The sequence below is a fragment of the Haliotis rubra genome, unplaced genomic scaffold (assembly GCF_003918875.1).
Source record: "Haliotis rubra isolate DU_JTF1 unplaced genomic scaffold, ASM391887v1 Scf97, whole genome shotgun sequence".
Taxonomy (NCBI): domain Eukaryota; kingdom Metazoa; phylum Mollusca; class Gastropoda; order Lepetellida; family Haliotidae; genus Haliotis; species Haliotis rubra.
Genome location: NW_025767712.1, coordinates 1,503,863 through 1,526,169, shown reverse-complemented (window position 1 = coordinate 1,526,169; position 22,307 = coordinate 1,503,863). Strand labels below are relative to the sequence as shown.

The following is a 22,307-nucleotide window of genomic DNA, read 5'->3' as shown; positions in this document are numbered from 1 at the left end:
TTGATTGAAGCATTACAACAAAGGTTTGAGAATATAATGATATAGAGGCTCAACGTGGAATGTTTGATTGAAACATTACAACAAAGGTTTGAGAATACAATGATAGAGAGGCTCAACGTGGATGTTTGATTAAAGCATTACAACAAAGTTTTGAGAATACAATGATATAGAGGCTCAACGTGGAATGTTTGATTGAAGCATTACAACAGAGGTTTGAGAATACAATGATATAGAGGCTCAACGTGGAATGTTTGATTGAAGCATTACAACAAAGGTTTGAGAATACAATGATATAGAGGCTCAACGTGGAATGTTTGATTGAAGCATTACAACAAAGGTTTGAGAATACAATGATACAGAGGCTAAACGTGGAATGGTTGATTGAAGCATTACAACAAAGGTTTGAGAATATAATGATACACGTAATAGTATAACATGATTTTCAGTGTTGTTTGCTTCAACAGAATGCACTTCAGTGCAGCGTGTATTATTGTTTCTGTATGTCAGTGATTCATTGAGATATAACGCCAATATAAACATGATTTTCAGTGTTGTTTGCTTCAACAGAATGCACTTCAGTGCAGCGTGTAATTATTGTTTCTGTATGTCAGTGATTCATTGAGATACAACGCCAATATAAACATGATTTTCAGTGTTGTTTGCTTCAACAGAATGACTTCAGTGCAGCGTGTAATTATTGTTTCTGTTTGTCAGTGATTCATTGAGATACAACGCCAATATAAACATGATTTACAGTGTTGTTTGCTTCAACGGAATGACTTCAATGCAGCGTGTAATTATTGTTTCTGCATGTCAGTGATTCATTGAGATAAAACGCCAATATAAACATGATTTTCAGTGTTGTTTGCTTCAACAGAATGACTTCAGTGCAGCGTGTAATTATTGTTTCTGTATGTCAGTGATTCATTGAGATATAACGCCAATATAAACGTGTTGAAATGGACTATTGCAAAATGAAACAAAAACATGCTTTAGTTTAAATTAATATCATATGTACCATTATGAAACAAACGAAAATAACAAAATACTGTGAGTTGTGAAATGGTCACTCTGAGCCAGAGAATCTACTGTAAGTCCCAATATAAAAATGGCCCATTTGAGGCCACTTAATTCCTCCAAATGAAACCATTCAAAATCACAAAACGTAAAGCATTTGGTAGAATATTTGGTACTCTTGGAGCCACGTGTAATTAATGACACTTCCACTTGTAAAATTATACATGAAACCAACAAAAATAAAAGTGTATTTGGCACTTTTAGAGCACATTGTTTTTGACATGGAAATCATGGGCAGATAATTCAAAGGAAGCTAACAGTGGATGACCCAATATATTGCAGAATCTGAACCATATCGCGATAATCGTATCGCCAGATACTGTACCGGTATATACCGGTTTATCGGTAATATTGCACAGCCCCAGTTTTAAGCATGTTCAGATTCGTTTTACTATTCTTTTCTTTCACACATGCGTTCTTTATATACTGATCTTTCTACATGACTGTGGCTTGTATTTACTCACCCTTAAAACAACCCCAAACACACACACAATTGGGTCCCTTCAAATTTTCATCTAAATGTTGACGGTAAGTACCGTGTAACAGACTGACACGATGTTTTGAAATATATATACGGCATTGACGTCACACCAAGAGATGTAATAAGTCGAAGGGAGATAACTACTGCACAAGAGAAACGATGTGCTGTTATCACCGTGACATGTACACAGGAGTTGAATTGTCTGGTGTGTGAATCTCTCGCTCTCTCTCTCTCTCTCTCTCTCTCTCTCTCTCACACACACACACACACACACGCTGTCCCTATAATGACAAATTCTTGTTGAAAATTACAATGAATATATTTAGTTTTGTTGGTACCAAGATATTAAACTAATATCAACGAAGCTGATTATGTTCGGTTTCTGTTCCATACGCATGTTTTCACTTACCTTCGGCCGAAGTAGTGTCCTATGACATAATCCATTACCAGACCCACAGCCTACAATTATGGAATGGCCATGCACACTAAGTAGCCTACTGCGTAATTGGGAGTGCCGTATTACGCAGTACAGCAGAGCTGTTTATATACCTCACCCCAGGGGTCTCACTTGAAGCAGGGAGACCATAACGGGGAGTGGTCACTCCTCGAAAAGTCCCTTAGCGTATGCCTATGTATCTATTGTTTTCCAACCATCAGTACAGTTGGTCGGATGTGTAATTTATCTAAATTATATCATTAAATATCAATTAGCTATTTACATTAAACATGGCGTATGCGGTAGGTAAATACCAGTCTAAGCCTAATTAAAACTAAATTATGACTTAACATATTGTGTAAATGTATAATCTTATGAATGTGGTATGAAATAGTGAGGGTGGATGTGAGATTTGTTGCTTTTATTATAACTTATTTTATATACCATTATTAGTATTATCACTTGAAGCAGGTAGACTATAACGGGGAGTGGTCACTCCTCGAAAAGCCCCTTAGCGTATGCCTCGGCTCGTCACGTGACCAGTGTAGCCAAGTGTGGCGGAAGCGTAGTTTTTAAGATTGTTGTAGAGTATCAGTTGTTGCAGGGGATTTTACTGCACAATTAGGAACATATAATTATAGTCCTGTTTTCGACCAACTATATGTCTTTCAGTTTTGTTGCCAGTGTACTTAACATAACAAGAATTCAATCTTGTATTCAGTGGTACAGTCCGTTTGATTACATTTGAGACCAATGAATTGCTCACTAACACAAAATCTAAAATAACTGCAAATAGCCAGGTAATCAACAAGCGTGTGCAGTGAAATATCAATTTCACACGTGCAACTCGCACATCTAGCTGTTCTACCGCGCGCGCGCACGCACGCACGCACGCACGCACACGGACACGGACACACACACACACACGTTAAAAATAGCGAAAAGTGACAACAAAATAATGATCGTTTGTTAAACAACTTTTTTATTCGGTTGTCCAAAATGATGAGACAAATCATCACAGTTGGTCTGTCGATTTCATGTGACTGTGCAAAATTTGGTTTTGTTGCAATTATTAGATTTTGTGTTAGTGATTTTTTTGTTATGTTAAGTATACTGGCAACAAAACTGAAAGACATATAGTTGGTCCAAAACAGGACTATAAGTGTCTTATAATGCGATGATATTGATGCTTATTCTTGACTGGTATGATGCCATGTATATTCATTATGTGTGTGTTAGATCATTTGCGCACCGATTTCTTCCATCCACTTATCTTCACTTGTTTGTACAAAACTATATTATTCATCATAATGAACTTCAGTATAGATGTACTGGTCCTGTTATATTATTTTGTTATGTTATGTAGATCATGTTATGGAAGTAAGATTGACCGACTGAGTTTGGTTTTACGCCGCTTTTAGCAATATTCCAGCAACATCACGGCGGGGGACACCAGAAATGGGCTTCACACATTGTACCCATGTGGGGATTCGAACCCGGGTCTTCGGCGTGACGAGCCAATGCTTTAACCACTAGGCTACCCCACCGCCCTATGGAAGTAAGAGTTTGCAGTGATACATTGTTAGCGATATATCATGGATACGTGTTGCCTATATCTTCCTGGCAATACGTCAATTTAATGCCACAATAATGGGATACAAAGATTCTAAAATGCCAATTTCATAAACCAACTTAATCTTTGTTTAAAACATATATGAACAATCTAGCGTCACTACGATGTTGTAAATGGCCATTGACTTAATAAAAGTAGACAGTCTGACACCTGGTGTCATGTACCACGACGACGAGGTGTCTTTAAAATCTGTTTAGGGTATAACCATATCTGCACGATGTCGTCTCCAGTGTTTTGATACATTTCATACAAGGCATACATACATGACATGCGTGCGCACTAACCACGTTCTTCCAAAATGTTTCCTATAAATTAGTTTTTTAAAACGCTAATCTATGAACATCCAGGTATCGTGTGATATAGAACATCTATGCTTTGACAAAAAGCAACTGAATAAAATGTAACACATAAGGAAATGTGTTACCGAACAACCTGACAGTGACCATAGATTCTGAAGAAGTAAAAGGTGTTCCCTATGTCATATTTGGTATGGATGTTAGTCCGTATGCCACCTGTAACAGCTATAGTATACGGCCATTGCCACAAAGCCACTACACCAATGGTGGTCTTTGGTTCGGTTATTTTATGAAGACGCGACATGGGCTTTGTTGTTTAACGCTGCGCTCCAATATTCCAGCGAGATGATGGCGATCTGTAAATAATCAAGTCCGGACCAGGCAATCCAGTGACTGACACAAGCATAGATTTACAGTATTCTCGTTTGATTACATGTATTGCGAGCCTGAACTCTCGATCTAGTTCGTCGCCTCTTATAAAAAAGCATGTGAGGCTGATGCCCAATCCTAAACCGGATCTTCACGGGTGCATGTAGACTCGAAAAACGGTAGCTGTCACATTGATACAAACGAGTGTGAATACATGAGATACGTTTACTTTCTATCATCATTCCTTTTGATGACTGCTTCTAGGCTTCTTAGTCTTTTTTCCTGACCCGAAGAAATGGGCGAGCCAGCAGTAACTCCATTTCTCAGCATCTGCTGCACACGCGTTATTGAACTGTTCTTTTCGTTTTATACGTTTGAGCAGTTACCACAGGCATCAGGTCACCTTCTGTCTCCAAATGTTTGGTCAAAGAGGTAAGGATGGCGATGACGACCAGACACCCTGCCACACCCTGCCATGCAACCCTTTAAAAGTGTCGTAGTACTCATAATGAAATGAAACACCTTTCAACCCAAGAACACCGTTATCGACACAATATATGCACATGAGGTTTGAATATGCATTCTCTGAATTCAAGGACAATTTTTTAACATTCTGGTCCAAAAGGCAATCACACCTTACCATACTGGAATGCACACGTAAAGCACGTGCATCACACAATATCTCAAAAGGAATGGGTCGCATGTTAACGTGCTGCGAAGGTGCCAAGCACAGTGGGATATACATTTCAGAATTGGAGTACGTGCACTCCGGTTTTCTGTACTGATTTAAAAGTGGACTTCACTAAAAATAACTATTCTACATGTAGCAAGACAGAGACTTTCAGACAATACACGATGACCAGATTTTTAAAAATATTCCTTGCCATCTTTCAAAGATAATATATTGTATACCTACATCAGATTTTGTCTTCCTGGTCACTTTCCGTGAATTTTTGTTACACTGGTTATACGGGTCGCGCAGGGGGACAAAAATTTAACAATATCTTAAATGCTCTCACTTGTTGCTGGCACATATATCGTAATACAATCAGCTGCATGCATTACCAGAACACATCACGTATTGCACATGGTCGTCAGTTCCCATTAGGCAATGGGTGGATTATTGACCGTGAAATGCCAATGGACAGTTTGCTGTCAGGAAAGACAAAAACAGAAAGGATCGATGTTAGGTTGAAAGCGCGATTGAACCTAGCTTCCGGCATGCGAGTCATGAGTCACGAGATAGATGAGTATGACTCAACCACGTCCACCTTCACGAACATTTGGATTTGAGTATACCAAATACAAAGGGATAGAAGTCTTATGTCAATGTAGGAGAATATATACCCCTATGACAAGGATATATTTCAATATTTAAAATGTAGCATTATTCAAAATTGCATCAAAATATGTATGAGGAATTACCAAATGCACCATCACGAAATGCATCCAAAGCAAGAACGCCAGAAAAGGCTTGATCTTTTCTAAACTCCTCAACAAAGGCTCTTACCTTGGTGACCAGTGTCTGTTCAGAGTTTCTCAATAGCGTTAATACCAGGCTACATTGCCGCTAGCTGTTGCTGACTGAAACAAAATACCACAATCCTGATTACGTGACAATATCGACTTGTCTTAGAAGAAAGTGATCTTCCTTGCGTTTAGAACGTCGTCTACAATATTCACGCATATTTTGTTTGTGAGTTCTATTTTAGAAATCTCAATAACTGGAATAATATGATTACAAGTTTGGTGTAAAGACCACGCTGTACAGAACCTAAACGACTTACAATGTCAACAAGAGCAGCCAATTACGATCGTTATAATATTAACGCTATGATATTAATCTGTTGTTTATGGTGTAGTTGACAAACTCCTTAAACACTGATTAAGAATCACAAGGTAAATCAAAATGAGTTCATAATTGTTTTTAGGTGAGCGAGTGAGTTTGATTTTACGCCGCTTTTAGCAATATTCCAGCAATATCACGGCGGGGGGACACCAGAAATGGGCTTCACACATTTTACCCATGTGGGGAATCGAACCCGGGCCTTCGGAGTGACAAGCGAACGCTTTACACACTAGGCTACTCCACCGCCCCTATTGTTTTTTAGGTGTTATTTTGGTAAACGCCACCGACGTTGAGTACCAAGATTTGGCTGCGTTTTAAAGCTTTTGGTATTCTTTGAAGTTCCCATAAATGCCATGTTTCGTTGCCATCTATCAGCTTATTGCATGACGCATGCTTATTAACAAACAACATCCCAGAGTTTCAAACTCTCTACTGACGCCTCGTTCTCGTGTATGGTCGAGTTATATGCACGCATATTGACTACCAACATTGATTGAAATCCAGTGAAATTCTGTTGTAAGAAGTGGCGTTAACAATATCTCAAAGTTGAACGAATCGAAAATGATACAGATTTTGGAGGAATTTCAACAACATTTAAGACGACCGCATTAGTGATCTCTTATTGTGTGTAAAAATGCTTTACAACAAACCGTTTGTCCCTGCATCTGCACGTATAAGGCATATATATGAATAATGTATTTCGAATCATCGAATGTAGGAGTTTTTAGCTTTGGTATTTGTCTTTTTACACATTACCATTGTGTTGTTTTTAACCAAATCCCTAAATGTAATAACAGTGCTAGAAATGTGAAGCACATATTGCACATTAAGGGTCGCCATGGGCAACTGACTTTTAACATAATGTTGTAGTGCAAAGGATGTTTCAAATTGCAAAATCCTACGATCATGTGGCGCGAACACACGTAATCGCTACTGTACAACACCACATGAGATCAGGATTAGAATTGATATTCAGTAACCCATGCTTGTCGTGAGAGGCCACTAACGGGATCGGGTGGTCAGGCTCGCTGACTTGGCTGACACATGTCATCGTGTCCCAATTGCGTAGATCGATTCTCATGCTGTTAATCACAGGATTGTCTGGTCCAGACTCGATTAGTTACAGTCCGTCGCCATATAGCTGGAATACTGATTAGTGCGGCGTTAAACAACAACCAACCACCAACCAACCAACACCTCCTGAAAAGATTTGCACCATGCCATCAGCAGTCAATTGGCAAACCTACCTTCAACTTATCCACAAAATGATCATGCCGCCCGCACTTTCACTCCGACCCACCATGTAGTGAGCCACGGGAAGCCTCGTCGTGTCATGATCCGTTAGTATCATTTCACGGCTGTTGAGCCTTTTACACCCAATAGTGAGTGAGTGAGTGAGTGAGTTTATGCTGCTTTTAGCAATATTCCAGCAATATCACGGCGGGGGACTACACCCGATAGAGTCGGTTTCGTCTGATAATCGAGACTGGTTATTCTCTGGCGTTGATGTGTTACATATACACCAACAAAAACACGGGGACTAACAGTTGGAATGTAGTTATCGTTAGGTGTACATCTACAATAACGTGTGGTTGCATCCCCAACAAAACACCTTATCTGACCCGACAAGTACTTCATTGGGTATTGAGATAATCAGCTTTATAACAGACCGTCGGTTCTCCCGAATTAGTTTATCATGATTTCCACAAAAACTGGAGTTTGGATTGGGGTTTCTAAGGAATAACTTGCAATGTGTTTCTGGTAATGTTTTCATCCCCTTGCGAACTAATTACGCTATAAATCTTGTCTGTGTGAAGGGTTGTCAAAACCACATAAATAAACGAGACAATTTTTGTATTCTTAAGCGGGTCTTAAAACTTAATTTCACTACAAGAAAGATCACCTGCCTGTGATACAAGGGTTCTTCTTCATCAAAAAAGGTCAAAACTATACTATCTCTTTTGGAAAAACCGAATACGGCCGTTCAATGTGATTCCTATGTCGCTCATGGGCAGAAGGGAAAAGCAGGTGACATACTATATCAGATGAAGCGTTAGCGATACGTTACGTCTGTATATCTCTGTCCATAGTAATGTATATATTACCATGCTTAGGTGTCTTTCATAATTTATGGCTAAGTGGAGAGTGTCATACCCCTACCTCCCCAGAACAAAATGGGTGACACCCCCCTCCCCCATCATCAATCGCACGCACGCACGCACACACACACCACCCGCTATGAACAGTTCCTAAGTAGGTTATGTATTTATGTGTTGTAACCAGTTACTCCCATATGTCATTTCAGATTCTCTGTATATAGTGTGGTCTGTGAAACGTGTGACGTGATGTGGTTCATGTATACATGCATGTAGTATAAAGACTCACAGATATAGGGACACGATATTCACACCGTAGGAGCGGTGAACGGCAGGAAATATTTCATAGCATGGAAGTGAACGATTTTTTATGTTTTAGGTGTAGGAAAATTGTCAATATCTATATTTGTATAGGTCACATTGCCCCCAAACTTCATGCTGTAAAATAGAAGACACATGTGCGTAATCGTACCAAATATCTTTCCATTCCGTCATTATACAAGTCCATGAGCCTGCAAAACAATGTCTAGCTTCGGCTACGTTTCCATAAAGATGCATAAACATATCAAAGTTTAAGGTATCATTGTTGTATATATACGAAAAAACAAAAGATACCAACATTAAGAGTAATTGTCGAACTATATTTGTGAGAAATTTGAACGATTAGTGTTGTACCGTTTTCGAGTTTTCATGCTCGAAAGACAGACACCATCAAATTATTAGTGAACGATTTAAAAACCCAGACAATTTGCCATGATGAACAATTTCATTTTGTGTTGGTGAACGATTTACGGTCAACCTAAACTCGTCATCCAATTTGCTATACAGTATTACCACTAACTATCAAGTATTCAATTCTTCAGATGTGCTGTTTAAACGACGGAGATGTCACCATATCAGTGCTACTACTGTTCTGAACATTTTCAAGACTTCAGTGGGGTGATATATCACTGTAATGACATTCACACGGACAAGACAATTATTATTATAAAAATACGTTTAGGTGACAATACAGGTAAACTGAAATAAGTACAAAAAGATTTAAAATATGAGTGAAATGAAACTGATAAAGAAATTGTTGTCTCTAAGGAACCTGAAAAACTCAGTTTAGTATCAAAGGATGACGAATCACTATGTCCACCCAAAAAAGAAACGATACACTCTTCAAAAAAAAGAAACGCATAAGCCATTTTAGAAGAATTCATCGTGCTAGTTTAAGAGCAATTATTTCATGTAATTTCAATGGTAAAAAAGGTGAACATTCACACGTCTATATATAGTCAAAGAGTTCGCTAACAACAGCAGCCTTTATTGTTTCTGTTTACTTGAGTCCACAAGATGGCGTCAAAGTCATTACTTTGTTTGGCCTCCATTGACAGCAATTACTGCCCGGCACAGACTGGATAAGTCGACGAAGTCACTCTTGCGGAATTCTTCCCCACTCTTCCTGCAATGCGATGACCAGTTGTGGAAGTGTCTGAGTCGAATTTTGACACTGACGTACACGTCGATCGAGTTCATCCCATAGGTGTTCTATCGGGTTTAGATCTGGTGATCGGGAAAGCCATGGCAAGACATTGACGTTAGAATTGGCAAGATAGCGGACCATAACGCGTACTGTAGGTGAAGTAGCGCTGTCATGCTGGTACAACTCGCTTGTCGACCTGTCGACCTGTCGAATGCAATTAGGGGCAAAACGTTCATTTCTTCGACGGTAAACACGCCCTCATCCATCTCGCCGGTGAAGAAGAAATCGCGATTCATCACTGAACCAGACTCGACTCCAGTTTCTAAGGTTCCAGTTCAGGACTCTACAACACCACAAGCGACTGCGCAGATGGAAGTATCTCAAAACTAGGGCTGTGTATTGGCAAATAAATTGGATTGCAAAATGTTGTGATTCTGGTACCCGTATTCAGATACGTATTGCGATGTACCAGCAGACAAAGTGTTTGGCAGTAAGTGACATTAATTGTACATGCAGAGCCTATTTTCTACATGCTAAAGCCATAAAAATAACTTAATGGTTGTGACAACAGAAATTTCGAATTTCGATTTGATTTTGAAGGATTGTAATTTCTTTTTTATAAAATGTATTGTATGTAAAAGTAAGCTGTTTTGTCAATCAATTACAATGGAAAACGTCAGCGTGAATGAAAGTCTGCATGAATTTGAAATTAAACCATCAAGATAACAACAAAAACCATTGCAATACGTATCGTTTTAAAGGCGTATTGCGATATACTGTTAATACCACGCAGTCCTACTAAAAACAGGGGCGACAACTGGCATTCTTGATCGAATTCCCACTTCACGCAATCGATTCCTGACAGCTTGGGCGGAAATTCTTCTCAAACCATGGATGCGTTGTGCAGTCTCCACGGCTGTGACAAGACGATGACGCAAATGAGCAACCCGGATGTAGTGGTCCTGGGCTTGGGTGGTAACTCTTGGACGGCCGCTTCTTGGGCAATCCTGCGCGGAATTGGTCTGCTGGAAACGATCCCCAAGGCGAGATATGGTGCTCTGATGAACGTTGAAATGTTGGGCAACTGCAGACCGCGACTCCCCAGCTTCAAGGCGGCCTATAATGGCGATGTTTGGATTAGCAGCACTCTGTCGTGGCATGAGGATTTCCTCTTTTCCAGGCATAAACGAATGACAAAATTAAACACAACGTTTACCTTTTTATAATGATCGATACCTCATGCTTTTCCGTTTACTTGCACGTGCATTTTGCTTTGCATGCTTTCTTGGTGACGTATAGGCGATTATTTCTTCAAACACTTCTAAACCAAGGGGAAAAGTTAAAATTGCCGTTTTGGCGCTGAAGCAAAATGATGACGTTTTGGAAAGAAATAAGATTATATTTGTATTGTTTTTGCCGCAGCTACGAGTAGTAGATACAATAGCGGTACGAGATCAAGTCCAACAAAAGCCTCTGCAAAGCTTTATTTCACAATGGTTTTTGCTGGGCTTTTCGTACCCCCTGTTCTATGTACTTTTTTCTCTCGTCTTCGCTGATAGCAGACCTGATTTCTTGTTTCATCTTATGGTACTTGTCAAGTTCAGAGAGTATTGAACGAAATTCCTCCTCCGAGATCTTACTGTCAGTGAGTGCCGTGGAAATACGCTCACCTACCGTGTTCAGCTTTGCTTCAGCTAGAATTCTAATTTCGTCGTGTTTCAATGCTTTACGGTGCAATTTGTGAGATACAAACTAAAATACCAATCCAGCCAACCCTGACACCCCAGCTGTTATTTCAATGCCCAGGACTATGGGTGCGGCTACGATGGTTGTCAACAAACCGACACCTACTGCCCCTAGTCCCATGCTGGTTGCCATAAGGGCAGTATCAGTTCCATCCACGATATTGAAAGCTCTATGGTACTTCTTACATAGTGCTTTCCGCGCGTTGCGCTCTTGTTCAAGTTGGTGTTTTACATCACACAACTGTCTCAAGCGGAACCCATCTACGGTTTCCAGTGTCTTAGCGACTTCCTCTACGACTGGGTACAGACCCATCTCATAATATATATTACAATAGATATTTTAATTGGGTTTCATTTAACCTTTGATTAATGAACTTAAAGCTGATAATACTTAGATTTTCTTCCGTGTAAAAAAGCGGGGTCTCAGCTCTACTTCCATTTAGGACACGAACTCCATCAAGGCTTGCTAAAGGTCTGTTTCCTGATACCTTAATAATACGTCAACGTTGGTTTTTATGCCTGTCTTCCGTACCTATCATCATATCATCTATAAGGCGAATAAAATTACTAGTCAAACGTATATCTCCGAGATAGACGTCTATGATGAATGTGAAGCTTTTCGGGACATCTCTAAAAACCTGTTGGTAATCGAGTAATTTGAGCTCTATCTTTACCCTCCCACTGTTTGAAGCTAGCATGTTGCCCGAGTGGCCTGGTATTCGTATGACTTGTACACTAGAATCCGGAATGAACGACCCGAGAATGATACCGTTGTTCCTAATCTCGGGGATAGTATTATTTTGTTTCAAGGAGATATAAGGTGAGGTGAGGGTGAAGTTGTATAACCATTCAGGCTCTTTAAAATCGGATAATGACACCCGCCTATACACGTTGTCTTTCAAGTGCAGGATGTATAAGGTGTCTTCCTCACCAGGCTGATCGAATCCCTCCGTGTCTCCTAGATCGTTAAGTGTGGCGTTGGGTCGATGCCGTCAGGACATTGCTATAATACTATTACGAGATAGTTTCCAATTGTTTTTCTGATAATTTCTCAGGGATGCACTTCACCGCAATGAAGTGTATGTTGTCGGGTAGGAAGATCTTGGTGAGTGATATCGTGTCTTCCACGGTCACGGTGACCCCCTGCAGACTGGTGTTGGAGTCGACACCCACCCGCACGTAAACAGTGCAAACGTGATACTGGTGTCGTTTCCCCCACTGGAGTTTGATCCCCTTCACGATTTCGACTTCATCCGGCGATGGTTCCCCTAGGTATTCTTTGATGACCAGTGTTGAGTTCGCTGGTAGAGTCTCCAGGATGTTGACCACGCCTTCCAATTCAGACACCAACTGCAATACCACGTTTTGCATCCCGGGCTTGCTAGATAGCATGTGGGCTGCCATACTGGCGGCTGGGCTGATGACTACGCTACGTCTCTGAGCCGGGACGTAAGCCGCGAGCAGGGAGCCTAATATTGAGAAACCAGTCGACTTTAGCGGGCAACAACACCCACTTGTCATCGTCGGTTAAGATGAGGGAATACTGCTTATTTTTGGTGATGGCCGTCACGTTGCTCTCAACATCTTCTAAGTCTAACAGTTTGCCTCCGAACGATGGGTATACCATGCATCTATCATCACTGGTGCGGACTAGGGCGTACCGAGTGTTGGAGGCTGCACCTGAGGTATCTACTATATCACTTAGGTTTCTAGTACCGACAATGATGGGGACTTCAACGCGTTTGTAAATGTTGTTTTTCAGTTGCAAGGCGTACAATTTACCATCTACTCCGGGGTCGTCGAATCCGCGTGTCGGATATCCCCGCATTGATGCATTTTTTCAACTTCATTCCGGGGCCTTGTGCGCTAGTCATTTTATGTGCAGCGTTATGCTGAGGTATCCTGTATTCACAGGATTATGCTTTATATCTAACACCGATATTATCAACTCAAGGATGTTGCCCCGAGTTAACCTCTTATACTGCCGCGTTGAAAACAACTCGGTTCTGCCGTCGTTGTATTTCTCCGTTTTCACCGGTATGGCTCTCAGTATCGTGGAAGGGTGCCCACCTTGAATGTTGTCCGTTGTGCTCACCTGACCGAGATGAATGCACAGCTCTCAGTACGGTACTAGGTCAGGTAACTTCGTGCCTGTGCCGGTAGTTGTTGGTTTTATCTCATCAGGTGGTATCCCGAGTGTCCTCGCCAATGGTCGGCCGAGCCTCAAGGGGTTTATCCCGTTGTTGGTTAACACCACTGTGCCGTTTGAGTCGTTCATCTTGAGTTCGGCTCCCAAGGGTTTGAAGGCCTCGTCGCTAAGTGAGCACACGCTGTAGTAGCCGGCGATTATCTGGTTACGGGTGCCACTGACGAACAGCTTATTGTTGCTGGCTTTGATGTTAGTCCATCGCGGTAGGTAGGTGATATCGCAGAGTGCGACTTCGAGTTGACCCGACGTGTTATGGATCGCGTGCACCTGCTGAATGGCCTCACTGCTCGTTATTCCTGGAAGTGTTACGTACATGTTAGAGTATATATATCCATTATATAATACTTTAAAAAATGTACAAGCCGGGAGTGTTTTACCCTAAACTGGACATAGATTTCCCATACATGAAGAGTGTGGTCGCTGATGGGTTGTATTTCAGCGCCCAGTTTATAGATGTGTTCGACCGGTATAAGCTTTCAGTGACTAACGTCAAGGCAGTCCACGCTTGGTTCAACAACCCGATGCAGTTCTGGCAGAATCAACTCAACTTCGCCGTGTGGTGCGCTACAACGGGGTGTGGCGTGACATTGACAGACACTCCAGTCTCTGACGCCCCCACCACTTGGTGGTGTTGGTGTGCCCCTACTTGGTGTACCCCTGTCAATAACACCTCCAGGGTTAATATGATGAAGCCCAATGCAGTCAGAATGCTGGCGATAGTAATCCGTTTCTCTCGGAAGAGGATTCGGATCCTGTCAGCTAGCATGGTGTCTTCATTTAGGACTCGATAGATGGTTCCCGCTACGCGGCTGATCTGGGATCGAAGCCGTTCCGGTTCGAGGAAGCGGATTCCAACCGAGTCCGTCTCTCATCTTGTAAGTCACGCAACCGTTTTTCGATGATGGGTTTCAGTTTCCCCATGTTGTTCACGAGTTCTCCGCATACACGTTTCAAGGCTTTGTCTAGACCGTACAGTTCCCTCAGGGGGAAATTCGAGACCAGGCAAGGGTTTGTCATGGTACGTGGCCAATAGTTTTTGGATGCTGTCTGAGGTTTCTTTAGCCCGTTGGGGTACGTCCTTGGTATTACTGAGTTCGGGCCTGGCTGCTTGCAGATCTTGGGCGACCTTCGGGGGAAGCTTAGGCCGTGCGCCACCGTAATCTATGAAGCCTAGTTCATCACGGATCAGTTGCGTCCCATAACGAGTGACCAGCGTAGACAGAGCGAGTGGCTTTCTAGTGCTCTTATTCATGTGATCGGAGAGCTTTCAATAGCAGCGTGCCCTTCTTGTCGATGGTAAACTTGGAATAGTCTGGCAACGGATCGACGTAGTTTCTATCTGACTTCAACGCGTTGTAGTAGTCGTTGACGGTTGATTTTAAAAGTTTGTTGCTAATGGTGTCGCCCATGAGGGAGGTGACATCACCGGGAATCCACCTCAGGCGTGTCAGCGGACGCACCAGCGCCAAAATCGTCCATTTCGATTTCGTCAGCCATTATTTATATTAAACTTTTATATTTTATCTATATAACAATGTATAGCAGGAAACTAGATCCTTTCCGAAGATCAAGAGAGCCTCTAGGCGTCAGAGCCGCGCCAGGTGGTGACCATCACCAACAATCCCAGCAAGATAGACCAGAACCAAACGCTGCTGGTTAGATTCCTAAACCTGGGTGAGAATGACCTCATCGTGCCAGGCACGGTTCGACTGGCGTTCAACCTCACGTTGACCTCCGACAACGACAAACGCGAGCTAGTGCGGAACGTAGGTCGAGCCATCATCAAGAAAACCACCATCAAGATCAGTGGTAACAAGGTGCTGAGCATCGACGACAGTGACATCTTTCACTGCTACGGGGACCTCTGAAAAAAATTAAGGGAGAACGCATCAATGGCGTGTACCAAGGTATCAGCAAATCGACTCGGTTGTGCATGGGGTACAGTTCACGGCAGACCAGCTAGACAAGATCTCGGACAGTGAAAATGCTATCGCCTAAGCGTACGGGAACAGGTTCTGCGTGCCGCTCGACTTCGAGTTGCTCACGGGACACGCGCCATTTTACCAGGCCGCGCTGGGTGATAGGCTTGAATACGAGCTCACGTTTAACGACTACAGCAAAGTCGTGCGTTCGCCGAACGGTGATGAGGCTAGTTACACCATAGACAACATCTCTCTGGAGTCTGACATGGTCACTAGCCCGGAGCTGGCCAGGCAGGTTCGAACCCAGTACTCGGGGAAGGTGGCCATCCTGTATGATAGGGTCCTGCGGCATAGATCGGTCGAGCGGGATAAGAGCGACACGCTGTGGAATATCAACCTAAACATGCCGGCGCGATCGATGAAAGGTATCCAGATCGTCCCGTTGGAGGATTACGAGCCGTTCCGAAGGGACAGCGAGAAGTTTTTCAACCCTGAGATTGAAAAGGTGGAAGTGACCATCGATGGCGTTCCCGACCAGCTGTTCAGCGCCGGTATGAGGGTACACCAGTAGTGGGATGAGATAATGAAACTACCGACCCGGCACCAACACGTCATCAAAGACCTGGACCTATCCGTCGTGCAGATCGGTGAATACCTGACCACCAAGTACGCGTTGTGGTTGGACATGCGATCCACGGACGACGATAAATTGCACGGCAGCGGTCGCCGCATCGTCAACGGCAGCGAGGGGATAACAATCCAGATTACCAAGAAGGCTCAACCTGGCGGCAAATTGAAATTATATCTGTACGTTATTATGGACGGGCAACTTAATATAGACCATGGGAGATTCGTGCAAGCCATCTACTGATGGCAGCAAGCCACTGCCTGCCGGCGGCAAGCCATCTATTGATTTGCCCCGCGACCCGCACTGCGCCATAGTGTGCGGGCAGACTGGTTGTGGGAAGACCGTTTTCGTGCTGGATATGTTGGAGGGGTACTACCGGGATGTGTTCGACAATATCGTTATCATGTGCCCTACTCTGCACATGAATAGAACGTACACAGAAAGACCTTGGGTTATGATGGACCCGGACGTACACAGAGTCGACCCGGGAACACGTCTGCAGGACTGGTTGAAGGCATATCACAACAAATTTAAAGGGGAGTCGACGCTGTTCATACTGGATGACTGCAGCGCTAATCGTGAGATAACAAAAAAGAGAGACATGCTATCGTACCTGGCCTTCTCCGTCCGGCACGCAAAGCACAGCGTCTGGGTGCTACCGCAGAAGTTCAACTCGGTGTTGAAAGACCTCAGGGAGCAGACACGATGGGTGGCCTTGTTCCACTGCAAGGACAGGGATTATAGGAGTGTTTGAGGGAAAACGGTGTGATGAGCAAACATGATAGGGAACGTGTGAAGAAACAGCTGGCTGAAACTAAGCATGCTAAGCTCGTGCTCAAGACCGACCAACCCGTGGCCTATAGGGTGTTTTAGCTTAGCAATACTAAGTAAATGCTAAGCAAAGCTAAGCAAAGCTAAGCAATGGTTTGTGAAGTGCTCATCGTGTGTAATTTAACCTTTATCTCACTGTGTTTCGCCTGTATCGGTTATTATATCATTAGAGTTAAAAATCGCTTGATATATACTACCGACAATAAGTATGGGAACACCCAAATATCAAAGTATAACGAAAAATTTAAAGTGGCAGGGTCGGTTTATTACAAGGGTACATAAAACATTATTTGTTCTTAAAATGTAATGGATTTATGGGCAGATATCATTTACTGCAATGCCAGTACAAGCAGCGGAAGAGGATAGGGGTCAAAACTGAAAGTCACAGTATCAATAGTGGGTGTGTCCTCCACGTTGATTGATGCATTCTGTACATCTGCGCCTCGTGGACCTGACAAGGGTCGGAGGGTAGCTTGGGGAATCAACTGCCATTCCATCTGGAGCCACTGTACAAGAACCTGAAGAGTCGGTGCCATTCCATGATTGTCTCTAGCACGTCGTTCAAGAATGTCCCATAGATGTTCAATTGGAGCCAGATCCGGTGAATAAGCTGGCCACTGCATCACATTCACATTACTTTGTTGCAAGAAGTCTCTAATGATTCGAGCTCGATGTGGTCTGCATTGTCATCTTGAAGCTGTGCTCCGGCACCAATGGTGTTCAAAGCTGGAAGAACCAGAGGACGCAGAATCTCATCCCGGTACCTCAATCCAGTCAAACTGCCCTGTACATGGTACAAAGGAGTACGGTGATGTAAGCTGAAGCCTCCCCAAACCATCACAGAGCCACCACCAAATCTGTTCCTCTCCCTCACAGTAGCATCGTGGTAACGTTCTCCACGCCTCCTGTAAACCCTAATCCTTCCATCGTTGTGCTCAAGACAGAATCGTGACTCGTCAGTGAAGAGTACCCCGGATCACTGTTGCTGATTCCATCTCAAATGTGCTCTGGCCCAGGCCTGTCTTGCAGCTCTATGATGTGGGCAGGGATGAGGACGTACCGCTGGACGACGTGACCGTACATTAGCAGCTCTGAGACGGTTCCAGATGGTTGAGATGCTGACGTTTGTGTTTGTTGCATGTCTGAGCTGCAGCCGTAGAGCACTGGCAGTTGTGAAGCGGTTCCTAAGGGCGTGGAGTACAACATATCGATCGTCTGCCCTTGTCGTTTTTCGTGGCCTTCCTGACCGAGCTCTGTCTTGTACTCGGCCAGTGGTTTGGAACCGTTCCCTCAGCCTATGAATGACGGAAGGGGACACCTGAAGACGACGACCAACGCTTCTTAAGGATTCACCATCCTCTAGCCATGCAATGGCCCTGCTTCTGTTGTTGTCGTTTAATGGTCTACGCTGAGGCATGTTGGGGTAATTGTGAGGCTTCAACACTGTCTGCAGCTTCTTTTAAGGAAAAGTTGCCACAACATGCATGGGAAGTCTGTCTTTCACGTGCACTAGGTTGTTGTGTTTGGGCGTTTGAATCAGACACAGTGCAGGTGTGTTTTGGCACCTTTGTTTTTTGCTGTTTTGGACACTTTTTAATTTCATCAAAACTTCACGAATATTGAAGCAATTGCTTCAACAGTTCTTTTAACATGTCTTTAAAGTGTCCACTAAGCACATGTCACAGATACATTTCACTTTTATGAATTAATGAAGCCACCGCTGTCAGGTTTGTGCATGGCGATCAAATTTGAGGGTGTTCCCATACTTTTTGTTTGTAGTATATTATAAGATGGAGTGTGATGAACTACTCGAACAACTGTTGGAGGGCGATAAGCGGCCTGATGATGACAAGCGAGAGAAACTAGTAGCGCTGGCGGTCGGTGGCAAGGCCAAACAATACTTTCGGGACTATACCCCTGATAAAATCTAGAAACTGTCAGCCGATTAGGTCGATAAGCTGTACCCGAGATACGAGTCCCGGCTCGGGGCCGAGATGATGAAGACTATAGGCTCAACAATGACGCAGATCTACACCGGTTTGGCATCAGTATGTCCTCCCCATTCCCCCGGAACGCCGGCTTTACCTGTGGGAGGACCTCGAGAAGGACCCATTTATCCAACACGCCTTGAGTGCCGTCAGCTGCCTGCTGTACCACAAATATGGTATGTTTTTAGCCCCGGTGATGGCGGCGATTATCACGGCGAAGCATTGCCAATTTAAGCAGGGGAAAAATAATAATAATAGTATACAAGATGGATGCTGCCCAAGAAATGACACAGGAGGAGACCCCAACGTTGGGGAAACCCCAACTGGAGTTGAACCCTTCAGAGGAGACCCGCAGGGAGGTGAACCCTACAGTCACCAGGCAGAAGAACCCTAAGAGAGTAGCTGCCGGTAAAAAAAGGTGGTCTAACCAACATAAGAGTAGCTACGCTCCACTGTGGAGCCGGGCTCCACTCATGTTGATTGCAGGCGCAACTGCTGCCGTGGCTATCTCATGGTTATATAATAAACAACCCCCAAGGGAGCCCCGGGAGGAGCCCCCCTAATTAGAGGTCAACCCACATAGCGTGTTATAAATATATATTTTTATATCATATACATAATGTCTGAGGGGAAAATGTTCGTCAACGATGCATACCACGCCACCGTGGTCGCCAGTCTAGCTGTAGGGTACACTCGGTTGACCAAAATGGTGCTTAAACAACCAACTATCAAGCTAGATTTCAACCTGCAGGATATGGGTATGCTCATAATGAACCTGGGTATGGCGGTGGCCACCAAGGACATCCTAGTAAGACAAGGGATCCTACCGGATAATATTTTGAAGTAAATGTAACTATATATAGGATGGCTACGATCGCCATGATGGTCGGCGGGGCGTTAGTAAATGCCCTGGCATTTTCCGGGAGTAATTTTCTCTTCTCAAACCTACGGGGGTCGGACGCGGAGCGTAAGCGCCACAACCTGGCCGTAGAACGATTACAAGCAGCGCAAGCTGAGTACGCAAAGAAACGTGTACAGAGGATCGATTACATAAACGAACAACTCAGGCGTGAGAACCATGCCGTTAAAACATTCCATGATGTTGACGACGCAGCGAGAGAATACTACCTACTAACCGGTAAACAGCTAGAACCACTCCCTCCTAAGCCCATACTCGCTCAGTACTACACCCCTACCCCAGGGCAAAAGGACCGCGAACTGGTCTTTATCGCGCTGGGTCTAGCAGCGACTGCGTTGGTTGCGAAACAATTAGACTAAGTACTCATATAAGTATACCAAAGATGAAACCTGCCCCGTACCGATGTCAGTACATACTTATGGGGAAGACCGAGGCCTGCGGTAGGAGATGCAGGACTGAGGGGTACTGTTGTTTCCACATGGGAAGCCCGAACTACACGTGTTCTGTGTGTGGTATCGGGGTGAAAGGTCACTACTGCCTGTGCAAAACTCACGGGGCAAACGTAGTGAGACATCATTTTATCTATGAGAAGAAAAAAGATTACAGAAAAGAACGTAGGCGCTTCCTCAGGATAGAGGTGTAATTAGAGATTATTTACAAGTATAAAAATAATGAATAGCTGGCGAATCGAACATGTATCTATTACTGATGCCAAGCCTCTTATTATTAACAAACTCAAAGAATTGGGACACATCAACTGTCAAATGATGATTGTTGTAAATCAGGATGTCTTCAGAGAGTATATTTTGACTGAATCAGTTGATTTACATTCATATATCTGCGACATTCTGGAAATAATAAAACAGGAATACGACACTGAGCCAATAATCGATACGGTTCACATTTTTTTAGTTACCTTCCCGGCGCCCAATTAGAGATTGATCTAGTTATGTGTGTACACAATGTCTACTACTCGGGACCTCAAGCAGATTGCCAGGCAGCGAGGTGTAATTGGTTACTCCCGAATGAGGAAACCAGCGTTGTTGAGATTACTTAACATACAACCCTCTCCCACGGTAAAAAAACAACTAAAACTCCAAGCAAAAGAGCTATGGTTGATGGGTTATTCCCGCCTGGGGAGAGCCGGGTTAGCCACATTATCACATGGCCCCGTAGCAAAGCCCAACACTGTAAAACAACTCAGGAGGCCCGCCAGTTGGGGTTAATAGGTTATTCCCGTATGAGGAAGCCACAGTTTGTAGAACAATAACGCAGAATAGAGCTATTGACCTAGAGTTCATGCGCACTGAGCGCGCTGTAGGTATCTATTTGAGAGGCTGGCGCATGCATGTTGATAGGAACATAGACATCGCAGATATCAAGCTTCTAATCGCTGATAAAGTCAATGAGGAACTAAACGATTTGGGAAGTATAAAGTTTCAAATCACAGTGAAAATGTCGCTCGATAAATAGCAGGGGGGAACCCCCCCTGGGGTCATTGGGTACGTTCAGCCTTACTTCCGAGGTAAACAAGAAGTCGTGACTCATTCTGAGACTATAGACGAGTCAATCGATATCAGTTTTCAGCAGATACGAGAATAACTAGAACGCTACACACACATGAGGTCCGGGTGGGTCGTGGATAAAATCGATAATTTCTATCTAGACATAGCTAACTTCGTGCCATTCAGAGGCGGGTCGTACATAGACTTGCCCCCCTACTACAAAGCAAAACAGGCCATGGTCACTGTCAAGAATAGAGGAGACGATTGCCTGAGGTTAGCTATCAGGTCAGCCTTGTTTCCAGCTGACACTAATTCGAACAGGCCTTCTAGTTATCCCCAAGACGATGGGCTCAACTGGGATGGTATAGATGAACCAACCCCCATATCTCAGATCACTAAAATAGAAAAACAGAACGATATGGCCATAAACATCTTAGGACACAAAGGTAACACAACAATAGTGCACAGGGTCAGTCCAATGTTGGGAAACCCCCGCCGCATGATCAATATATTCATGATCCAGCGAGGTGATAAGTATCACTACACGTGGATAAAACACCTCAGCAGGCTGTTGCATGACCAGTCGAAATACGATGGGAAAAAACACTTTTGCATACGATGCCTACATGGCTTCACACGAGCTGATTTATTAGAATCCCACCGGGAGGATTGCCAAGGTGTGGGGCAGACGGCCATATGCAGTCGACATGCCTAAGGAAGGTTACAATATACTAAAATTCGACAACCACAAGAACCAAATGTCTGTGCCTTATGTCTCCTACGCCGACTTTGGAGCCTTGGTCAAACCAGTTGATGTTGGGGGTACCCCAGGCACACAAAAAACACAGCAGCATG

General features: G+C 43.5%; 2 protein-coding genes across 4 annotated transcripts in view; both read right to left on the bottom strand.

Moving 5' to 3' along the window:
• The window catches only part of LOC124265296 (caspase-8-like), a 36,605-nt gene extending 19,764 nt beyond the window's left edge, over window positions 1-16,841 (bottom strand). Inside the window, exons 1-2 of one of the 3 annotated variants that reach the window (XM_046700087.1) lie at window positions 16,823-16,841; window positions 5,800-5,876 (exon numbers count right to left, since the gene is read on the bottom strand). The gene's annotated coding sequence lies outside the window, so the exon portion shown is untranslated. Of the gene's footprint in view, window positions 1-1,967; window positions 2,069-5,797; window positions 5,877-16,822 lie in introns of those variants that run through there. The other 2 variants (XM_046700086.1, XM_046700089.1) reach the window with 2 other exon arrangements.
• Window positions 16,842-17,668: 827 nt separating this feature from the next.
• Window positions 17,669-18,457, bottom strand: LOC124265285. Its single transcript, XM_046700074.1, has 2 exons — window positions 18,101-18,457; window positions 17,669-17,824 (listed from the first exon to the last, which is right to left on the bottom strand). Exons 1-2 carry the CDS (start codon window positions 18,455-18,457, stop codon window positions 17,669-17,671), a joined length of 513 nt encoding a protein of 170 aa, XP_046556030.1.
• Window positions 18,458-22,307: the final 3,850 nt, after the last annotated feature.

Excerpts from the sequence above, each read along its gene's own strand:
- LOC124265285 (XM_046700074.1), bottom strand. The coding sequence starts at position 18,457 with ATGCCTCAGCGTAGACCATTAAACGACAACAACAGAAGCAGGGCCATT. Across the intron at positions 17,825-18,100 it reads TACGGTCACGTCGTCCAGCG|GGCAGTTTGACTGGATTGAG; the intron begins GTACGTCCTCAT and ends TACCATGTACAG.